This window comes from Plecotus auritus (genome assembly GCF_963455305.1).
Source record: "Plecotus auritus genome assembly, chromosome: 11".
Taxonomy (NCBI): Eukaryota; Metazoa; Chordata; class Mammalia; order Chiroptera; family Vespertilionidae; genus Plecotus; species Plecotus auritus.
This window is the reverse complement of record NC_137777.1, coordinates 32,503,186-32,524,909: the sequence shown is the minus strand read 5'-3', so window position 1 is coordinate 32,524,909 and position 21,724 is coordinate 32,503,186. Positions and strand designations below refer to the sequence as shown.

General features: G+C 38.7%; 1 protein-coding gene across 3 annotated transcripts in view; it reads left to right on the top strand.

The window, feature by feature from the left end:
• Positions 1 to 21,724, top strand: part of TOX (thymocyte selection associated high mobility group box) — a 305,837-nt gene that overhangs the window by 267,389 nt on the left and 16,724 nt on the right. For all 3 annotated transcript variants that reach the window (XM_080646462.1, XM_080646463.1, XM_080646464.1), the window contains exons 5-6: positions 1,671 to 1,901; positions 14,368 to 14,448. In XM_080646462.1, the coding sequence (XP_080502588.1) occupies positions 1,671 to 1,901; positions 14,368 to 14,448 (312 nt within the window). The remainder of the gene's footprint in view (positions 1 to 1,670; positions 1,902 to 14,367; positions 14,449 to 21,724) is intronic.

Genomic DNA, 21,724 nt, shown 5'->3' with positions numbered 1-21,724 from the left:
ACTTAAAAATGGTCATCTTTTAAATATCTCTCTCACTAAAGACAAAGAAAAAGAATTCACTTAGTTTTTATCCTGCCTTGTTTTTGGTTCTTAGATATATCTTTTAAACTGTGACCATATGACATCACAAATTAGTATTAAGGTCATTCCTTTCCATTCATTCAGTGAATTTTTTTTGAAGTTTCTAGCATCTCACAATTAACATTTGAATGTCATTTTAAAGTTTTAGAGATCATATAGTATCATATATACCATCTCACAAAATGATGCTGCAACTGTTTTGCAGAAGAAATAGAGGCCCAGGGAATTTATGTAATTTGCCCAGCTAAAAATAGCAAATAAGGGCATGAGTGCAGATCCTCTGACATGGTACCCACCGGCCTCTCAGGATGTCCTGGTTCCTCTTCAATGATGGCAATTATTAGATACAAATTACCCACCAGTAATTTATCTGAGTAAACTATATATTACATTACGTTTACAGAGAAGAAAAGCAACATCAATAACAATAGAAGGTGAGGGTGTAGAATCTCCCATGATAGTGGCAGCTCCATCAGGAAGTAGTGTTCATGGACCTTTATGTTGGTGGGAGAGGCACTTGAAAAGAAGATTCCTGCAGAATCTACTTGATAATCATGTAGACTCATATCATTTTAGAGCTAGAAAGAAATCCTAGCCAAAATCGCTCCTTCTACAGAGATGGGTAAAGTGGCATTACATATAATTAGTTCAGATCAAAGTTAATATTCAAATGCCTATGTCTTAAATACATTGTGTGTTTTTTCCACTTGCGTCAGAATAACAATTTAAATTATCTGAATATTCATACTCGAACACAATGGGAGAAAATAGAATCTATTTTTAAAGTGAGTATAAAGCTGTTCTAGAAATAATTAGATTCTAGATTTGCTGGCCAACATGGTAGCCACTAGCCACATGTAACTATTTAAATTTAAAGCCATTAAAATGAAATAAAATACAAAATTTTGTCTTATTCATGTTAGCTACCACTTCACATGCTCATTTGTTACATGTGGCTGGTGGCTACCACACTGAATGGTGCGGATTATGGAAGTTTACCGTCATTGCATAAAGTTCCGTTGGACATCACTCACCTACAGTCCAGATTACGCCATTCTCTAAACCATGAGCATCCATTCTACAGACCTAAGTGCAATATCAAAAGCCATTCAATTGCAATCATTGGGCATGTTGCCCACCATGGTTTAAAAGTCATAATTAGGAAGAACAAGATAAACTCAGAAGAAAACAAGTTAGACTGTTCAGACAGCAGGGTTTTTACAAAAGGAATTTGCACCTGTCGTAGTTACAATGCAACTTAGCATTAAGCTTCCTGAATAAGAAAGGGAAAAAGTTAAGAGAGTTAAGGGGCAATATTTAACAGTATAATAGTATAAAAAGAATCAATAAGATTATGTTAAAGCTATGTAAATTAGGCAGCAGAGGGATGAACATGAAAACTACAGGAAAATGAAGTTTTATCTCAAACACAGCAACGACAACCAAACCAAGTGTCCCTTTGGAATGTCTGTGTTTCTGTGATGTGTACAGATGAGTATGTCGGTGTAAGTCTCAAAGCAGAACAACCCTATGATTTGTCTCCAAATTTTCTCAGTTCCTCTATAATTCCAATTTTATTTTTATTTCAGATCAATGGCGGAGAGAAGCGACCTGCCTCTGACATGGGGAAAAAACCAAAAACTCCCAAAAAGAAGAAGAAGAAGGACCCGAATGAGCCCCAGAAGCCTGTGTCTGCCTACGCATTGTTCTTTCGTGACACTCAGGCTGCCATCAAGGGCCAAAATCCAAATGCAACCTTTGGTGAAGTCTCTAAAATTGTGGCTTCAATGTGGGATGGTTTAGGAGAAGAGCAAAAACAGGTAAGATGCGAATGGAGTGGGAATCACCACGACTTGAGAAAGTGTATGCACCCCCGAAGAAATGGCTTCTGAGGGCATTGGGTGAATTCTTCGGCGGCTAGGACTAAGGCTGAGAAGAACGTGCCCCCACAGAACCAGATTTCAGGAGTCTTTTTCTTTCACAGAATTTTACGCTCCTTTATTGCCCCTCTATAAATGGCATGTTAGTCTTTGTTTCAAAGTTTACATAGTGCAGTTGCTTTTGGAAGGACTTTTATATATCCCAGCCAGAATTACCTCACCCCTTCATATTGCCAATGTGATCATAAAGACTAAAAAAGTACTATAAGTATTTTCCAAACTGTCCACACCTCTCTTCAGCACTTACTATTTACCCTTTTGTCATCAAAACCCTCTTTGCTCTTTGCTAAGTGAACCTCAAATTTAAGGGTTTCTACCCTTGGCGATTCCCTAAAGACTACCAGGGAATGTTATTAAATCCCACATACACCATATTTCTATGCTGCGTTAAATGGGCCCAGATGCCTGCTTATTTTCTTCTCTCACAGATTGCCATGATGTGACTGAGGACCATACTTAGGGAGGCCACATGAGACAACTTTGCTCTCAGCCCAGAAGGTCTTAAGGAGGATGGGAACCAAGGAGGGAGAGCAAGTGTCCAGTACATAGATCTAGCTCACCTCAAGCAGCATTGATCTCATAATTCTAAACCAGAGACTAGATTTCCATTGTCAACATCTAGAATTTAATTGTCACAAAGAAAAAGTTAGATAAGCATTATCATCAAAACATAGTTATTGAAACAATTCTGTGGATGCAGCTTTAGCTGTTACAGAATAGTGAATTGCATTAATGATGTATTAGTTCCATATTTGATTCTTTATATATATATATATATATATATATATATATATATATATATATATTATTGATTTTTTACAGAGACGAAGGGAGAGGGATAGAGAGTTAGAAACATCGATGAGAGAGAAACATCGATCAGCTGCCTCCTGCACACTCCCTACTGGGTATGTGCCCGCAACCAAGGTACATGCCCTTGACCAGAATCAAACCTGGGACCCTTGAGTCCGCAGGCTGATGCTCTATCAACTGAGCCAAACCGGCCAGGGCCATATTTGATTCTTGATAGAGACATTTACCTTTCTTCATCAGGTCCAAGAAAGTATGTAAAAAACAGAAAATCTCAAACCTATGTACATCTAGAAATACCTATATATTGTAAACACATATCAACATTTATGATGTATATAGTGTTTTATACTTATAAGAATGTTATCACATGATTTATGCCATTTGTTCTGCTCAATACTTGTAGATACTTTAATCCAAATTTTGCCGATTATGAAATGGGGCTAGATAGTTAAATTCATTCACTTAATCTTTCAACAAATATTTGTTGAGTATTTACTATGTGCCCCAGGCACTGTTCTAGACACTGGAGATATAGCAGAGAACGAGACAGAGTCCCTATTCTATTGCATGATTTGTCTAAGATTATATGGTTGGTCCATAGAATTCCTGTGACTAGAACTTATCACTCAACATACAGTTCTTGTCTAACAAACTCTGAAATCAATTACAGTTGTAATGACAAAACCAGGTGCTAAGGAAACATAGAACCTACCTCCCCACTTCGCTCCAACCTCCCTTTGCTCTAAGCCGAAGCTGTCTTTTACTGTCGAAACTCTCTCTACATTTCCTTATGCCCTTTCCAAGATTGTCAGCTGCAGGGCATGGCTTCCCAGGCCTCTCATGTGGAGCACCATGCTGCCAGGCTGGGACACACACTCCTGAAGCTTCTCTGCGCGCTCAGAGAACACCCATTTCCCTAATCAGAGAATAGTTGACATTGTGTTTGTGATCCTATCGAAAACCTAATAGTGTTGGTTCAGATTTTAGAACCGGTTTCTATCCTAACTCAGATCAATGTGCTCTCACAGTCCCAAAGCGGAGGTGTGGCTCCTAACTGATGCTGGCCATTCACGGTAAAATTGTGCCGTGACTTCATTCCTCCACCCAGCAGAACATCGCTGAATAAGAAACAGTGCACATGGACCAGCAGTCCCAAAGCCGCTCCTTTGCTCTGGCTTTTGTGATCCTAATGCTCCTCCCAGGATGCCACACTCAAGGACATACCTCTCTCTCTGCTTTGATAGCCCCTGACTCAGGCCCTCTCCCCTCAACCCTGACCCATTGACTCAGCAGGGAGTGCTCTGTGCTCCCTTAGCTTCTACTTTGTCATAGTCGTATTTCAAGAAACCAATTGCCTGTACTACTGGCCATCTGACCCTTCCTTATCTATCTTTCTGACCCCAGGTAACTTTTCCTAATTATTCCCCCTCCCCCTCACTAGAGGAGGTCATGTGGTTTTAAGACCAGTAGTTTTAAAAGGCAGAGGTCTATAAAAGTCTTTCCTAACCCATGATTGGTCCTTCACATTAGCGATATAAAAAGTCAATACTTGTAGCCACATTTCTGGTGTAAAAGAATAATGTTCTTTTTTTATTTTTCAATTACAGTTGACATTCGATATTATGTTAGTTTCAGGTGTACAGCATAGTGGTTAGACATTTAAGGATTTATGTTCTTATTGTGAAAGTTAGGTAATTCCTCAAAGCAGCAAATATAAATATGTAGGGTTTAACCACTAATTCTATTACAATGGGGCCTTTTATTTTTATTATAGCAAGCGGGGAACATTAAGATAACATTTCACTTTCTTTTTTAATATAATTTTTATTGATTTCAGAGAGGAAGGGAGAGGGAGAGAGAGATAGAAACATCAATGATGAGAATCATTGATTAGCTGCCTCCTTCACACCCCACACTGCGGATCAAGCCCACAACCCGGGCATGTGCCCTGACTGGGAATGGAACTGTTACCTCCTGGTTCATAGGTCGGTTCAACCACTGAGCCACACCGGCCAGGGCCATTTCACTGTCTTTTTATCTCATCATATAAGACAGCTATTTTCAACTTTTTTCATCACATAGTGCACATAAACTAATCACTAAAATTCTGTGGCACAATCTGACAAAAAAAATAGGTATAATTTCGATTCACTCACAATGGATGGCTATTGTTATGTTGGTTGTTGACACTTTTGAAATTTGACAGTCTAAGGAAAGTGGTCAGTGCCCCTGACTAAATAGTCAGGTATTGCATGTTTTAAAATTTCTGCGGCCCACCCTTTGAAAATCGCTGATATAAGGTAATTGCAGATCCAGTGAATGTAAGAGTCACTATTTTTGACTCTCATGTTAAAAAGGGAAATTACTCCCGTTGCCCCATTCTGCCTTTCAAAATTGGGGCTAAGACTTTCTAATAGAGATGTGATCAAGACTTTCTAATAGAGATGTGATCACAATGATCATTTAAGGCTTTGACATACGATGACAAAATGTTTTCCTTTCTCTTCTGAATTTTATTTCAAATCTAGTAAGTAACTTTGGGTTCTCTCTTAGTGGAAATAGTTGAGGGTTTTTGGGAGACTTTGTTTTATAAGTAAGGGATGAAATTAAATAATAGTTAACCCTATATAACTCAATGGGTATTGTAAAGCAATCCCATAATCAAAGTCCAGTGGTTAAAAAAAGTATGGTTTGTGACACAGATAGAATGCAGGCCCTTCCCAGGGACAAGAAGAAAGAGGGTCCAATAGGTGGAATCAGACACGGTGCTTACCACGGAGAGCATATGTACCGATGAGCCATGGCTCTGCTGCTACATGGCAGTCCTTCCCTGATAGTTTGCAGGAATTGCCAGCAAAGCGAATATGCCCTCCTAGGATGCACATTTGAGCATCCAGAGAATTTCAGCAAAATATCCAGAAGTGTTATTATGGTGTATTACCACCTGTTCTTTCCCTTTATGTTGACGCGTTGTGCCAACATAATGTAATATCTCTGTTTCAAACTTAAATTAATTTATTTTAGTCTCATTCAATATTCAAATTGGGGAGCACACAGACTGCTATGTATTTGTAAAGGCATGTTGCTCGCGCAGATGAGAGGCAGATCGTTAAACTTCAAAATTTAGGACAAATGCGCATGTTATACAGAACAGCCCCATGTGACGCGACTGGTGTGGTGGAGGCAGCTGGTTCAAGTAGGAAGCTAGGATTTCATGAGCCACCATCGTTCAAAAATCCTGTTGTCATAATAGCCCACAATTAGGAACAGCCACAAAGAGAAACACAAACTGGGGGAAATGGACAAAATTATTGATGGCTTATTAGGGGGCTCCGATAATTACAATATTTAAGGGAAAACAGCCATTAGTGAGATTACAATTGAATGTTTTCTTAGCAGCCAGAGGGAACATGACTAATAGAGCCGCTGTGTGTATACATCACAGGCTGCCTCGTTGTGGAGTGTGGGCGGGAATGACAAGCCGCTGCACAGGGCAGGTCTTTATTTTCAGAACTATATGGACTTTGGTTCCTGTGAAGCATCTCTCAGAGAAGAAAACTCACAAGAAAACTGAAAGAAGCGATAAAAATCCTCCAGGAACACAAAACATCCCTTGTGACTACTCGTTCCTACCCAAGCCACTGAACAACCTTCACGTGTCGGAACTCTCTCCGTTTAAATACTTGGGAAGATGGCACTGAATGTGGGATGGGGGCAGAATTGTGTTTGGGATGCCAACCGGAGGTTTTAAATGCTAATGAATCGTAAGACAATGCAGAGCCCATTTCAGAAGCATGCTAAGTTGTTTAAAAGGCACCAGATGGAGAAAGGGAAATAAAACATAAGTATGGCTGTGATGTTGGTCTTTGCTACTTCTCTTTCACTGCCTGGAACTACAGAGGGAGAAAAATAATGCTGTGACAGTATCACGCCCTTTATGTTAGTACTCCTTGGAGTTTCGGCAGCCCTCAGCATCTTTTTTTATGAGGTTCCAGCTAAATTTCCTGTGTCACCTCCATTCTTTCTGGATTCTCTGATTCTGGTCACCAGAGCTAGGATCTGAGGTCCACAGGGATAACAGAGAACAAATCAAGCCCTTCTCAATTAAAGGGTCCGTCCAGCTTCGAAGCAGAAGGGATGGGTCCAAAGAGCTATAAAGGGTTCTTGGGTCCTTTTCAGCCAGGGAAAGTCAGCTCGTAAGTGGAAAAGGAAAGTCACCTTAAATCAGAACCAGATGTAAATGACTAAATGAACCTTAAGTTCCTAATTGGAGACACAGTCGGGCTGTAATACGTTTAGCAAATTACAAACAAAATGTTCTTGTTTACATTACATTAAATGGCTTTAAACCTCCAGCCAAAGAACTAAATAAACATGCTGTTAGGCTAAAAATGGAGTGGAAGGCCTGCTCACAGTTTGATGTAGTCAGGAGAAACCACAGCCCACGGGGCCCAGGGAGTGTATTTTTGTAAATGCTAGTGATGTGGTGGATGGAAGAGGAGAGTAGATTTACCTTGAGATCCAGAGCCTAATGAGCAAAGAGCGCTTGCAGGGAACTGTTTGAATACTGTAACATATGCCTTCTTTCAGGATGCATAATTCATATCCAAGGATATTCGCCATAGCAGTTCGGCTCAATAGCAACACCTCATTATTTTATCCCTTCGTATTTATTCCTATGTTTGACGCCTCATGAAATTACTGTTAATGTGTTTATATAAGGGGAGATCTGACACAAGTGGGAAGAATGCAATTTCCTACTCATGCTTTCCCGCTGCTGTGTCCTCTTCCCCTGGTACAAGTGGCAAGTGTAAATAGTTAATTTGCTTCAATTATGAGCCTGTCCTGCTAAATTAGAAGCAGCAGGGATATGAAGAGCCAGAATTATACTTATGAGGCAGCTGACAAATCCTCCGAGCCCACGGAATCCAATCATTTACTCCTCATTGGTGCTCAAACACCCACTCTCTAAGTGCTGCAGTTTCCTTTTTTTCCCCTTATCTTAGGATAAAATTTGGATTTTATGTCAACAATACTTAAGGTTAGCTAAAGTCCTGTTGCAGTATATAGCAATCACACGTGTTTATCTGGCCCATTTCCTTATAAACAGTATGCATTTTCCCAATTTTTTAAAAACTAGGAATAAAGGTTATGTAAAATAATTGTTCATTTTCTAAACTAAAAAAAGTTCATAGTTATAAAAATTTGAAACTGAGCGATTAAAACTACATGAAATGGTGAGCATATTTTACTTCTAAGATGCAGTTATGTACACATAATGGTTGGTACATAAATGGGATTGCTGCATGTGGCATACACATACGTGCCCACATACAGAATTACCCTATGCTCCTGTAGGAGTAAACATTTCACTTCAAAACTTTCATGACATTGTTAGGGAGAAAACTTGAACAAAATACTTATTCAAATCAGTGGCACTATATGTATTCTTGGTAAAAATGTTTGGGGTGGTTGGGCTGTGTATCTGTGTATCAAATCCTCTATTTCCATTGATGTGGAAGATGCAACTTAGTACTTTTTTAGGAGCACTCATGCTTATCATGACTCACAGAAGAAAAAGGCTGAGACTAGGGACTATATCCTCAATAACGAATCCTCAGGAGCACCTACTATGTGCCAGGAACTGCCCTGTATCCTGGGGCTTCCCCTGTAGAAAACAGATCAGGCCGCTGCTGTTGTGTTTGAGGGAGGCATCAAGGGGGTTGTCTCGCCGCTAGGAGGAGCCCCTGAGTAAACGAAAGTAGAAATTTGAACCAGATCAATTTGTTTTCCACCATGGGTCTGCCATAGTTGCTGTAAAATGACTACCCACTCTAGTCTGTTTTCTTATTTGTGAAATGGGGATAATAAATACCATTTAAACATTCTTGTTGAAAGAATTAAAGACAATATATATATATATATATATATATATATATATATATATGGTGCTTAATAAAAAAATGCATACAATAGAGGCATTTTTTAAAATTTATTTTTTTAACAGAGGCATATTTTTAATGCTGATTTTCAATTCATAGTTTCAGTGCCCCACACCACACCAGGTACATATTAGACATTCAATATATTGTTAAATGAACGGCATCACACTTGCCCCAGTCATCCTCATTTAATAAATGAACAGATATATTTTGTAGCCTTTTTTTTTTTAACAGAAAAGAAACTTGTTTCTGATACCTACCATCCCAGAAACAGGTCATCGCATTATTACGTGAATCTTTTAGATGGATTCAGATGTTCCAAAAAGGAATTGATAGCAAGATTTTTCTCACATTGTATAATATTTTCAGTCCTCTGAATACTACTTTTTTTTTCCTTTATCATTCTCTAATGCCCTTTATTTTTTTAATATATTTTATTGATTTTTTTATTTTTTTATTGATTAAGGTATTACATATGTGTCCTTATTCCCCCATTACCCACCACCTCCAATTCATGCCCCCACCCCCCTGTGGTCTGTGTCCATTGATTAGGCTTATATGCATGCATATAAGTCCTTTGGTTGATCTCTCCTCCTTACCCCCACTGTCCCCTACCTTCCCTGAGGTTTGACGTTCTGATTGATGTTTCTCTGTCTCTGGATCTATTTTTGTTCATCAGTTTATGTTGTTCATTATATTCCACAAATGAGTGAGATCATGTGATATTTATCTTTCTCTGCTTGGCTTATTATCAACAAGTCAACAAATGACAAGTGCTGGCGAGGATGAAGAGAAAAAGGAACCCTCGTGCACTGCTGGTGGGAATGCAGACTGGTGCAGCCACTGTGGAGAACAGTATGGAGTTTCCTCAAAAAACTAAAAATGGAACTCCCATTTGACCCAGTGATCCCACTTCTAGGAATATATCCCAAGAAACTAGAAACACCAATCAGAAAGGATATATGCACCCCTATGTTCATAGCAGCACAATTCACCATAGCTAAGATTTGGAAACAGCCTAAGTGCCCATCAGCAGATGAGTGGATTAAAAACCTGTGGTACATCTACACAATGGAATACTATGCTGCAGTAAAAAAGAAGGAGTTCTTACCATTTGCAACAACATGGATGGAGATGGAGAGCATTATGCTAAGTGAAATAAGCCAGGCAGAGAAAGATAAATATCACATGATCTCACTCATTTGTGGAATATAATGAATACTACTTTTTAAAGTTCTTTGAGTTCTGGAATGCTTAAGAAAATGCTGAGCAATTTACACAAGATGGAAATTTAACTGCGTTTAAGGACTGAGTTCTATATAAAATATAAATGTACTTTCTCTAACTGTCCTGAATAATAACAGCATTGAATGAAGCTACAAACATTAATTTCTAAAGGATATGGCAGGGACTGGTGGCTAAATTATTATTTCTAATACATAGCTGTATTTCTAAGCATTTTCTATAAATATGAACTTGTACTGGGGTAAGAAAACTGCATTTGAAGTCAACCTCCAAAAAATGCCTTTTAATTTTTTATAGTGTTTGAATAGAATACAAAAATTGGAAGAATCATATATTTTTTCTTATTATTACTATAAAAGCTTCATTGAAATAAAATATGACTAGAGATTAACTAAGAGCCTGAGCAGAAAAGAAGGAAGGAAGAAGGAATTAAGTGGTATTTATAAGAATTTGCTTTTTTTGTATGAGTTGGATGGATTGTGTGGGAAAAGACCAGAAAGTAAAAGTACAATGACAGACTGTATTTGATTTTTTTTTTTCTTGTTGAGTTTATTATAGTCACTGATATTGAACTGCTGATTTCAATTAGGGATGATTAGCCTGTAAAAACATGTGTACTGCTGGTATTTAGAGCATTTCAAAAATGATTCAGTGAATCACTAGATTACATGAACAGGATATGGATTCTATAGAATTGCTATTTGATGTCTATCTACGTATGTTTTAGTTTAGCCATTATATATGTTTTAGTTTAACCACTGAGATGCAATCCTTAGATAGGATATGGTAGCTTTCTTAGAATAACAAACCACAGCATATAACTAAGTTAGGACAGGATGAATTCAAAAGTGTTTGGATGAGCTGGGGAAAATGATAAATGATGTATTATGATATTTAAATCCCCATCTGGCCAACTTTGCACTTTATTTCAAACAGCTGTAGACCATTTGGAAGCCATTTTATAGCTCAACTGAGTACTAATATTTACTGTATGAATCACATATCTTTAAAATATTTGTCTTTCCCTGAGAGAGAGACCATTTCTTTCCCAAACTTAACTTTGATATAAATCAGACCCATCCTCCTAGGTTAGAAGTTTTGATCACTGCCGCCATGGGTAGTTCATTGCCAAAGGCAGTCAGCACTGTTGTTGGTTTCTTTAAGTAGACTTTCTCCCTCTATGAACAGAGGCTTTGAAACATTTTTGTTGTTGTTAATGCTCACCTGAGGATATTTTTTCCATTGATTTTTAGAGAGAGTGGAAGGGAGGGGGAGAGACAGAGAGATAGAAGCATCGATGTGAGAGACATACATCGACTGGTTGCCTCCTGCACATGCCCTACCCAGCACCAGTATTGAGCCTGGAACCAAGGTACATGCCCTTGACAACACTCTAAATATTGAGCCAAGATGGCTAAGGTGCTTTGAAACATTTTTGAGGAAATTTTTACTGATGATTTTTAAATATCTGTTCTAAAGTAAGAATTTCTCAACTTCACCTATATGTTGAATATGCACATATTTTTATCATTCTCTCATACATTTGAGGTCTTTCTTCAGACATTTCCAACAAATATGGAATTGAAAAAGCATTCTCATAAAAAGTTAGAAAAGACATACATTGGAACTATTCGATAGTCCAAACTACTGTTGAGGAAACTTGACTCAAATTTTAATTCCGATCTGGGCTACTCTCCTTTAAACTCAATGATGGAAATATACCTCCTGAAATGACTGCCATTTGAATCCTCCTTGTGAATATCTGCAGTTATTCAGGAAAGAGTGGATCCATCAATCCACGTAACATGAAGTGATGAGTTTTCTCTTTTGTAAAGTGGCATTTAGGCACTTGTGTGATGATCCAACATAGCCAATCATCAATAGCCAATAGGGAGCCATTTGTAGAAAACAGGGCACTCTGAATGCTAGTCAGGCATCTCGTAACAACATCGATCCCCAAGTGAAAGCAGGGGGTACATATTCAGCCTGAAATACATTGCTAGCCACCATCCTCCTATGGTTGTTAATCAACAAATTTCAGGAAGGTTAACACTTTGTGAGATGTTGGGAGCCCCACCAAGGATAGCACCTTAGTCACACTGTTGCTGTTTCAGTAGAAACCCAATGCAAGAATGAGGATAGATGCTACAATCAGGCCATCTGGTAACCTATCTTATCTACTGATACTAGGATGCTTTTGGCAATGCTGTGGGTGTGTTCTATTTGCCTTTGGAAGTTAAGCAAACCCCAGTTAGCTGCCTGGGGGTCAGAGGGAGTAGCATATTAATAAAAACGTAAGTGCTTCAAGCATACAAATGCATACTACCATCAACAATATACAGTATTTACTAAATATTTGCTTTAAAGTCCTAAATAGGATTTCTATGTGCGTGGGAGAGAAATCCTCTAGAAATATTTTTAAGGTATTAAACGTAAATGTAAACATTGTCAGCTTAAGCTCATTAATTATAAATTATGTCTTGAAGAAGATGGTTGAAGAAAAGACTAGAAACAGCAATCTGTCTCTCAAGGTGAAAACAAATCAATAAAAAGCAAAGAGCTTTGTGTTTCTGATTGTGGCTGAAACGGGGTATGTTAGATACATGGGTGGGTCATATTATTCAAAGGCATTTGCTGTACCCTAGTGTTATTTGTTTCCACGTGCAAATTTCCAAAAAAAGAATCTGAGTTTGACTTCCAATAATTAGCTCAGTAAATTTGGAATACTCTTGTTCTTAAGCCAAAGAATGTATCGGTTTATTTATTTTTAAAAAAAACTTTTAAGTCTCTTGAGTTTCATATTTAGTAAGGATGGCACCATGATTATATGGTGCCATCCTTACTAATATTGTGTGAATTCTTAATTATCTTATTAAATTGCCTTTCATTACATCACAATTCCAAGAATAAAAGTCTAGGCTGCAGACCTCCCTAAAAGAAGAGCACATTTATTTCATAGGGACCTTTATAATTCTGTTCACAAGGTCAGTCAATTGTTTACCTTAAGTAAAATGTTCTGCTTTAATTAAAATATTCATGAGCAAATAATATTTCTCTCACCTTGAATTTCACAGTTGGGGACTGGGCTCCACATACCCCAAAACCATAAATTGACCTCTGCTGCCAACTGTGGCAGATATTTGGTCTGACTAATTCCAAAGCCACTTTTCAGTCCTTAATCTGTGTCTGTTTTTGAGTTCAGCATTACAAAATATTAGCCAAACCTCCTTCCCTGCTGTAAAATTCAAGATGTGGGAAATTTAAAATAGTCGTTGATAAAAATACACTTCTGTTTACACAGTAAATGATGAAAAAGAGTTTGTTCTTTAAGGCTGATTTCAAAAGATTGTTAAAAAAATGATTCTAAAAGCTTGAAAGAATTGACATAATAGTAGCAGACAACCATGTGTGTTCACTTTGCTAATCTTTCATTTTCGACTCTAATGACTCCTTCCCGTTTAACTTAGTGAGGTGACCTTTAGCATAGCAGCAAGTTGTTTTTCAGTACTTCTGCTCTATTTAAGAGGATTTTACTTTTATTTTCAAAATGATTCCCTCTGAGAAATGAAAACTTCTGTAAACTGAAATTCATTTCTGAACACCTTTACCTTTTCACAATGAGGAGTCCACAGATCCGTGTCATACAGTGTTTTCATTGGAAAGGATGTGACCAGAGCAGGCTGCAGGGCAGGCCATGTGCGCAGTCCTCGGCCCCTCAGGGTCCCATTCCACCCCCAAATGTGTCTGTGACCTCCATTGCCAATCCCTGAGGCTTTGAAATAGAACCTCAAGGCTCAAAATTTTTAAATTAGTGATGAGCCTGCCAACTCCAATACCTTTGATTTACTTATTGGACATCATTGGTCATCGCTCAACTCTGTCCTTGTTTTTGTATTTATCGTGAAACGTATATATCAGGATTTGAATGCACTGTAGGATTATCTGCTCATATATAAATGTGAATGGCTTCTTTACTCGTGTGTGGTTTCCCTGGGAACCTTCATCAATCGTATCTTTCTGAGCCAACTACCTCTACTCTCAAAGTAAACCAGATAAATCCTTTCATATGCTTTATGTAAAATGGAAAACTTTATTGTTGTGAATCTTCTTATCTAGCCTATTGTCATGCTTCTTAAAAATCTGTTTCAGGAACAGAACACAATCTTTGAGGATATATATATATATATATATATATATATATATATATATATATGTTATATAATACAATTGTGTGTGCATGTGTGTGTGAGTGTTCATGTGTGTGCATGCAATTATCATTCTGCATTGTACGTCTCTGGGAACAAAAGCAGATGCACTTTCTAATTTAAGACTCTTTGTTGTTGTTACAGGTCTATAAAAAGAAAACCGAGGCTGCAAAGAAAGAGTACCTGAAGCAACTAGCAGCATACAGAGCCAGCCTTGTATCCAAGGTAACTGCTATTGTGTGGTATTGTGTCAGATTGTGGCCATCTTATTGCAGACTGTGATGGTCATTTAAAAGCATAAAAGATCACTTTAGCATTTCTGCACTATCTTCTTTGTTGGAAAAAAAAGTAAATCCTAAACAAAGCGATATAGCTGTATGTTATGGAAATATTTGTTGATACCTAAAAAGCCAGAGCAGCATCCTCTGTGCCTTCTATGAAATATTGTCCACCTGTGGATTATTGGTTTTGTGGATTAGTCACAGCGCATCCTTAATCCCAAGCCAATTTTCTATTTCTCTGCATCCTTCTCTTAAATTGCCTCTCCCGTCATACCCCATCCAGTTGACCTTTGCTGAGGAGATGCCAACTGTCAAATTTAGCCTCGTTACAGCATCATTAGGATATAAGCTGGCCTCCCCAGTCCTCGCTCCCCCCCAAAAAATGTTTGCATTATTTCATTTGAAACTGAAAAATGCCACTTAAAAATAGTTTATGCTTTAAAATATCTTAAACATTAGTCCTTTCTGTTATAAATACTCAAGAGTTGACTGTTTGGTCTCAGGTTATTAAAGATGTATTTCCCTTTATAGATTTCTCAGGGAGGCAACCTCAGTGAGATGGGGCTGTGTTTATAGGTACTTGGTGTTATGTCATCTCAAGCCTAAATCTGGCTGTTATTTGGTTCAGTGTGCCTTGGGACTCTGGAATTCATTTCATTCACCCATGAAGAATACTTTCTCTGTTATCCACAAATAGCCATCGTCCTTCTAACAACTGCAAAGTAATTATATAAATCAGTTTTTTTTAATAGGGAAAATATATGCAGAACAGAAAAGAGAGCACAAATACACGTGGATAAAAATTTCAGTGTGCCAGTGGCCTAATACAACTTTATATTCCACGTCTAAGCCATGACATTGTGGGAAAGCATGCTATTTATTACTTAACCTAAAAATTTCTAGCTCTCCTGTACTCTCTCACCAAAGATCTAGCACTTCCTAATTTATCTAACTCCTTTTGAAGCTATTTATATTTTCTGCTGATACTATCTCACATTTCTGTATATTTATAGAAGTCACAGAATGTGTATAAGATCATAGCAGAAAAAATAAGGTATAAAATATTAGATCCATCCAGCCATTGGGTTATTTAGTCATACTAATATTATTCAAACTAATATGCCCAAAATTTAAAGAGGACTTTAAAAATGGAATAAGATTTCATCCTAGATGAAATCTTCTTTTTGAGCATTTTAAATAGAGAGTTAGTCAGAGCATTTTACATCCGGGAAAATCAATACATAATGTCTCAAGCCCAATACAAAACCCTCTGGTGAATACTATGTGGATTGCCAGAATGCTGTGATACTGACTAAGCCTTTGCTTTCAAAACAAGTGTCCTCAGATTTGCTCTTAGTTGCAACTTTTTCTTACCGTTCATTCTCAGAGTTGCAACCCTCCGTATACGGCAATTTGTATAAATGCTGCGAATTGCCATATCTACATTTTAAAAACCAAGCACATTTTTTACAGCTTACTCTGACGTTTTTCTTCTCTTTGGCAGCAGGAATTCTGCTGGAACTGTTGAATGTCTGTTTATGTACAGCCATGTATTGTGTGTATACAAATTGAAGGAAATTACAAACACCCTCTCCAGGTTAGAAAAAGTGGCCCTCTGATGTTGTATGTGAGTCGATTTGCAGTATAACCTTTAGGCATGTACAGAAAATTTACCAGCCTACTCTCCCATTGAGATGAAGTGTGTAAAAATCAGTTTCTTTTTCATTTTGTATTTTGTTCTTGTGTGACTGTTCTGACATGTACAGTACTTAATTCCTTTATTTATTTATTTATTTATTTATTTATTTATTTATTTATTTACTAGAGGCCCAGTACACGAATTTCGTGTACTGGTAGGGTCCCTAGCAGCTGAGGCTGCCGGCCACCGCCACCAGCCAGGGGCTCCCTCCCTTCCCCTGGTGGGCCCCGCCCCCTGGTTGAACTCCCAGACAACTCCTGGTGGAGGGGACAATTTGCATACTATGCTTTTATTATAAAGGATTCTCACCCATCCCCCATACCCCTCCCCTTTGATAACCATCAGCTTGCTCTCTATATCTATGAGTCTGTTTCTGCTTGGTTTTGTTTATTCATTTGTGTGTTTTTTCAGATACCACATATAAGCAAAATGAAAAGAAACCATTTCTTTTCTATTTTAAGTTGTCACAAGGAAAATAATAGCCATTTATATTTATGCACACATTTTTCTGTTATAATTTTTCAGTATGTTGTAAATTATTTCCCTGTGCTGAAAGATCTAAAGGTACCATCATAAAACACTACATGAAACGGACAGTGACAATTTCAGGTTAGCACATGCACCAACCAGTTTTGTTCCCATTCACTCAGTCATACATTTATTCGGCAGACCCCCTGGGCATGTGATCTGTACCAAACACTGTGCCCAGCTCAGGGCACAGTGGGGAACAGGAAGATGCATCCGCTGCACTTAAGGAATGTTCTCTTTCGTCTGGGAGACCAAGAGTGAAAACGTAAGCTAGTAAATGACCAAGATCTTTGAGAATCTAAGCATTCGGAAGGAATTACAGCAAGGGATTTGACTGGGTGAACTGCAAAGTCCTCTTTGAAGTTGTGACCTTGGAGCTGAGAGCCAGAAGAAGACAAGAACTGCAGGCCCGAGGGAGCTGAGGGGGAGCTGCAGCAGGTGCAAAGGCTCAGGGACAAAAGTGGCTCTGGGCACTGAGAGGTCAATGCAGCCGGAGCTGATGACAGAGGAAGCCTGGTTTGAAGTGAAGTTGGGGAGGCTGGCAGGGGCCAATCACCAAGGCCTTGCAGGACATTGAAAGGAACTGGGTTTATCCAGTATGAAAGGAAGCCACTGACTGAGTTTCAGTAGGGATGGCATGATCAGATTTATATTTCTAGAAGGTCACTTTATGTGAATGAATTTCCTCAGCTATCTGACCCCACTCTCGGTCCTTGTGCTGGGCCGTGCGGCTCATGGGTCCAGACAGTGTGCTTGACCTGCTTTCTTAAACTCCCCCTGCCCCACCGGCCATGGCAGAGCACCGACTCTCTCCTCTGAGGTCACTTTGGCCAATGAAATACTCTACTAGGCAGGGAGCATCATGGCCTTAAGTTCTTGCTTTACTCCTCCAGAGCTGCATATTTGGGTACTTACTTTCTGTGTGATGCATTTGTCCCACCAAATAAGACTTTGCATTCCTAGGCCCATAGCTCCTCCCCTCACTCATCTGTGGCCGGGTCTGGTCTGCTGCTTCTTGTGGCTTCCAGACCAGGCCGCACTCTGCGTCTGCCCAGGGCTGCATGACACCTGCTCCGTGTCAGGCACGGGGCTAGGTGCTGAGAGCACAGAGCTGAGTGCAGCACATCAAAGGAAAATGTTTCACGGGACTTGAAAGGTTTGCAACTGCAGTCTAAAATTAGCTGCTTCTTACGGAACATAATCAAAAATAGAAACAGCCTGGCTCCACTATGAAACTGAGGCATAAGATTAACAGTGCCCCTCTCCTTTCAATATTTCATGTTATGTTTTAGTTGAAATCTGCTTTAGACCATCTAATCCAACAAATTCATTAACATGACTCCAGGCCTGAATAAAATAGAAATCTACCAAAAATAAAAAAGCTCTGTCATAGTAAATGACTGTTCTAACGGTCCTAACTTCAAAATGATGATACTGACACAGTCTCAGAAGGACACTGAATTTTTTCCAATAACACAAATACGAAGAGTGTCTTGCTACCAAGTAGCTTCTACGTGTCACACAGGGTGCTAGACATTTTATATAAATTCCTAGGATTCATCACAATAACCCTACAAAGTAAGATTTAGACTTAGACCCATTTTCTAGATAGTCCCTGGGCAGGGAGATTAAATGACTCACCCACAGTAAGGAGAGTGACAGATTGAGGACCCAGACTCCTTGCTGTCTTGTTCCAAAGCTTATAGGTTTTCTCTATCATGAGCAATTACCAAATATTTGTTTATTTATTTATTTACTTTTTTTTAATTTATTTATTTATTCAAATTCTCTATTGTTGAAAGTATTATATATGTTTCCTTTTTCCCCTACTGACCTCTCCCAACCCACTCCTGCCTCCCAGCACTTCACCCCCCTATTGTCTGTGTCCATTGGTTATGCTTATCTGCATGCATCCAAGTCTTTTGGTTGATCTCTTACTCAACCCCCTCTTACCCTCCTCTGCCTTCCCTCTGAGGTTTGACGGTCTGTTCGATGCTTCTGTGTCTCTGGATCTATTTTTGTTCATCAGTTTATATCTTAAACTACAACCTCTTACCTCCAATAAAAGTCCATGCCAATTCTTACATATTAGACAGCTAAGAGAACAGCTGCCCTGGCTTAAAGGAAGCTGCGGGTAGAAGGCCAGAGCCCTCCAAGGAGTCGGGGGCCTGCAGACACTCTAGAAAGCATTGCTCTGTGCTATTCTCTTCCAGCTGTGCAGCAGCCTGGCCTGGCCACACGGAGCCTGTGACAGGCCGCCCAGCCACAGGCCACGCCCTGCTGTGCAAACACATTGGAATTGAAGGACAGACACATGAACAGAGTACAGAGTGTTGAAACACAACACTGGTCAGACTCTGGAATAATTTATTCAATTTGGGCTCTATAACTTAAAGAGGGAAGTTGGACAGATTTCAGAAGAAAAAGACATGAAAGTGACTGAAATTGTGCTAAGTGAAATAAGTCAGGCAGAGAAAGACAAATACCATGCAATTGCACGTATATGTGGAATCTCAAGAACAAGATAAGCAAAGAAACAAAACAGAAACACACTTATAGAGACAAAAAACAAATTTATGGTTGCCAGATGGAGAGAGGTTAGGGGATAGGTGAAAAAGGTGGAGGGATTAAGATGTACAAAGTGCCAGTTATCAAAATAGTCACAAGGACGTAAAGGGCAGCATAGGGAATAGAGTCAGGGTTGTAATCACTATGAATGGTGCCGGGTGGGTACTAGACTTGCTGAAGTGAGCACTTGGTAAGACATGAAAATGTCTAATCACTCGAACACATGAAGCAAATATAATATTGTATGTTAGCTATAATTGAAAACTGAAAGTTAAAAAGAAATTAAGTGACTGAAAGGTAAAAGGCAGAAGATAGGAGCTGGGAAGAGAGAGTTTGAAATTTCTAAGTCTGAAAAACAGACTTAGGCACGTTCAAGCCCATGGCAGGCATTAGACATAGGACAAGGGTTACTGGTGCTCCATTTTCTCTGGCTCCAGAACAAGAAAAAAGATGCCATTTGAAGCTAGAGGACTTTAATCTGAACAGAGGGTAATTACTAAACTCTTGAATTATTTGGGTAGACAATTTCTTTCCATAGAGAAGGTTAAAAGCAGGAAACAAAGGTTTATAAATAAGGATTGTAGGAGATCTCTAAGGTATCTTCAACATCTGTGCTTCCACAGAACGTCAAGGGAAATGTCAGGGGACCTCAAAGGTGCCACTCATATCACACCAAGGAGTCCTCAGAGGGCAGAAAGGTCCACAGCCAGTGGGGGCAGGTGGATCTGGGTTCAAATTCCAGGTTTCCCACTTTCTAGCTGCATATCTTCATGCAAGTTATTCAGCTGTTTTAGGTCTCAGTTTACTCATGTGTTAAATAGAGAAGATCATAGGACCTACATCCATGAGGCTGAAATAAGAAAACTATATAAGCTGCATGATTTGGGATCCTGAACACGGGAAACACTTAATAAATACCGGCTATTTTATTATTACTGTTACTAATTTTAGTTTAATGTTTATTGGTAAGTGTGCAAAGAACTAGGAAAAGTTTGTGCATGATGGAAAATGTAGCTGGCTCATATTTTCAATTTGTCTGCAAGGCTGCTTTGATGTACAGAAAAATGTTAAGTGGCATTAAAATAAGAAAAGTTTGTTTCAGGATACATTCTTTATAAAGATAAGAAATGGTCTAGATATTTTTAAAACTCATCTACACAGCTTTCTTCGTTGGAATGGTCTTTATGAGTGTTTAGTAGGAGAGACTAAGAATAGTCTGAGGGCCAAGCATATATGCTGTTTGGAAAGCTAGGACTTCCTGGCTGGAGCCGTGTTACCTGCTATTTAAGGTCATTTGGGGTTGGCCTATGAAGGAAAGCTTAAGGATATATAGTTTTTCCATAGACATAGGTTGAAATTATTATGTTGAAAACAATGTATAACTTTAAAGCAATTGGAACTGGTTTCATTTTACCACATAGACCAGAATTTATATTCTCAAAATGAGTGTTGGATTCAAAGTAGTCACCTTGGGAGGCCACAAACTTATTTTATTATTGCTCCCCAAGTTCAAAAAGAGTCCTGAAACTCCTCTTTCAGAACTGCAGTCACGAAAAGGTTGCGAGCCACTTTAGAAAGTCAGTCGTGTGACATTGTTTTCACACCTCGTTCTTTTCCCCAAACATCACTCAAATATAATCCACAGACTTGGCTCCAAGTGACTATTAGCTGTTTCCAAAATCAAACGCACCATCAAACGACAAAGAGTTGTCTGAGGATCTGTAAAACAGTGTCCCACAGGCTCTGAAGAGAAAGCCAGGAGGGAAGTTCTCAAATATTCCAAGTAAAAGCAGCGTTTACTGAAAGAAACTTCCACCTTTCAGAAGTGCCCACCTGGAAGGGGACAACATGTGGGCGAATATGTTCTGGTTTGTTAAACAACCATCATCAGATTCATGACTTTAGGGTCACACGCCAGAGAGGAGGTTTTGTTTCTAACTTGTGCCAGATTTCTAGAGGACAATGGAAGCTGGGTTTTTGGTTTTGTTTCATTGTACAGTAGAGGACAGTATTGAATTAAATTACAAAAGTTCTCTGTTGCCATGACCAGTCGTAAAGAATCACAATGCTCAGTTCAATTAAGGGCCAGTAAGTTCAAAACAAAAAGGATATAATTTCTTTTTACAGGATAAAGTAATTTATAGAATTCATGCCATGAAGACAAATACTAAGTCCGAATTTGAAAATGGGATGGACCGTTTTATGACTGTTAACATAAAATGTGCAGCTCCGCAAGCCCAAACTGTGATTTAAAGATAATAAAATCTCATGCTTCAAGGTGTAAATTAATCACAGGCAAGGACCAAGAAAAAATTTCTGTCCAGAAGCAACAATGCACAGTTGAGTCGGTGCATAAATTTTCTTTAACTTCCAGGGCATCAAGTATTGGTCAGTGCTGAAAACAAGAATCAAATTAGATGGATGA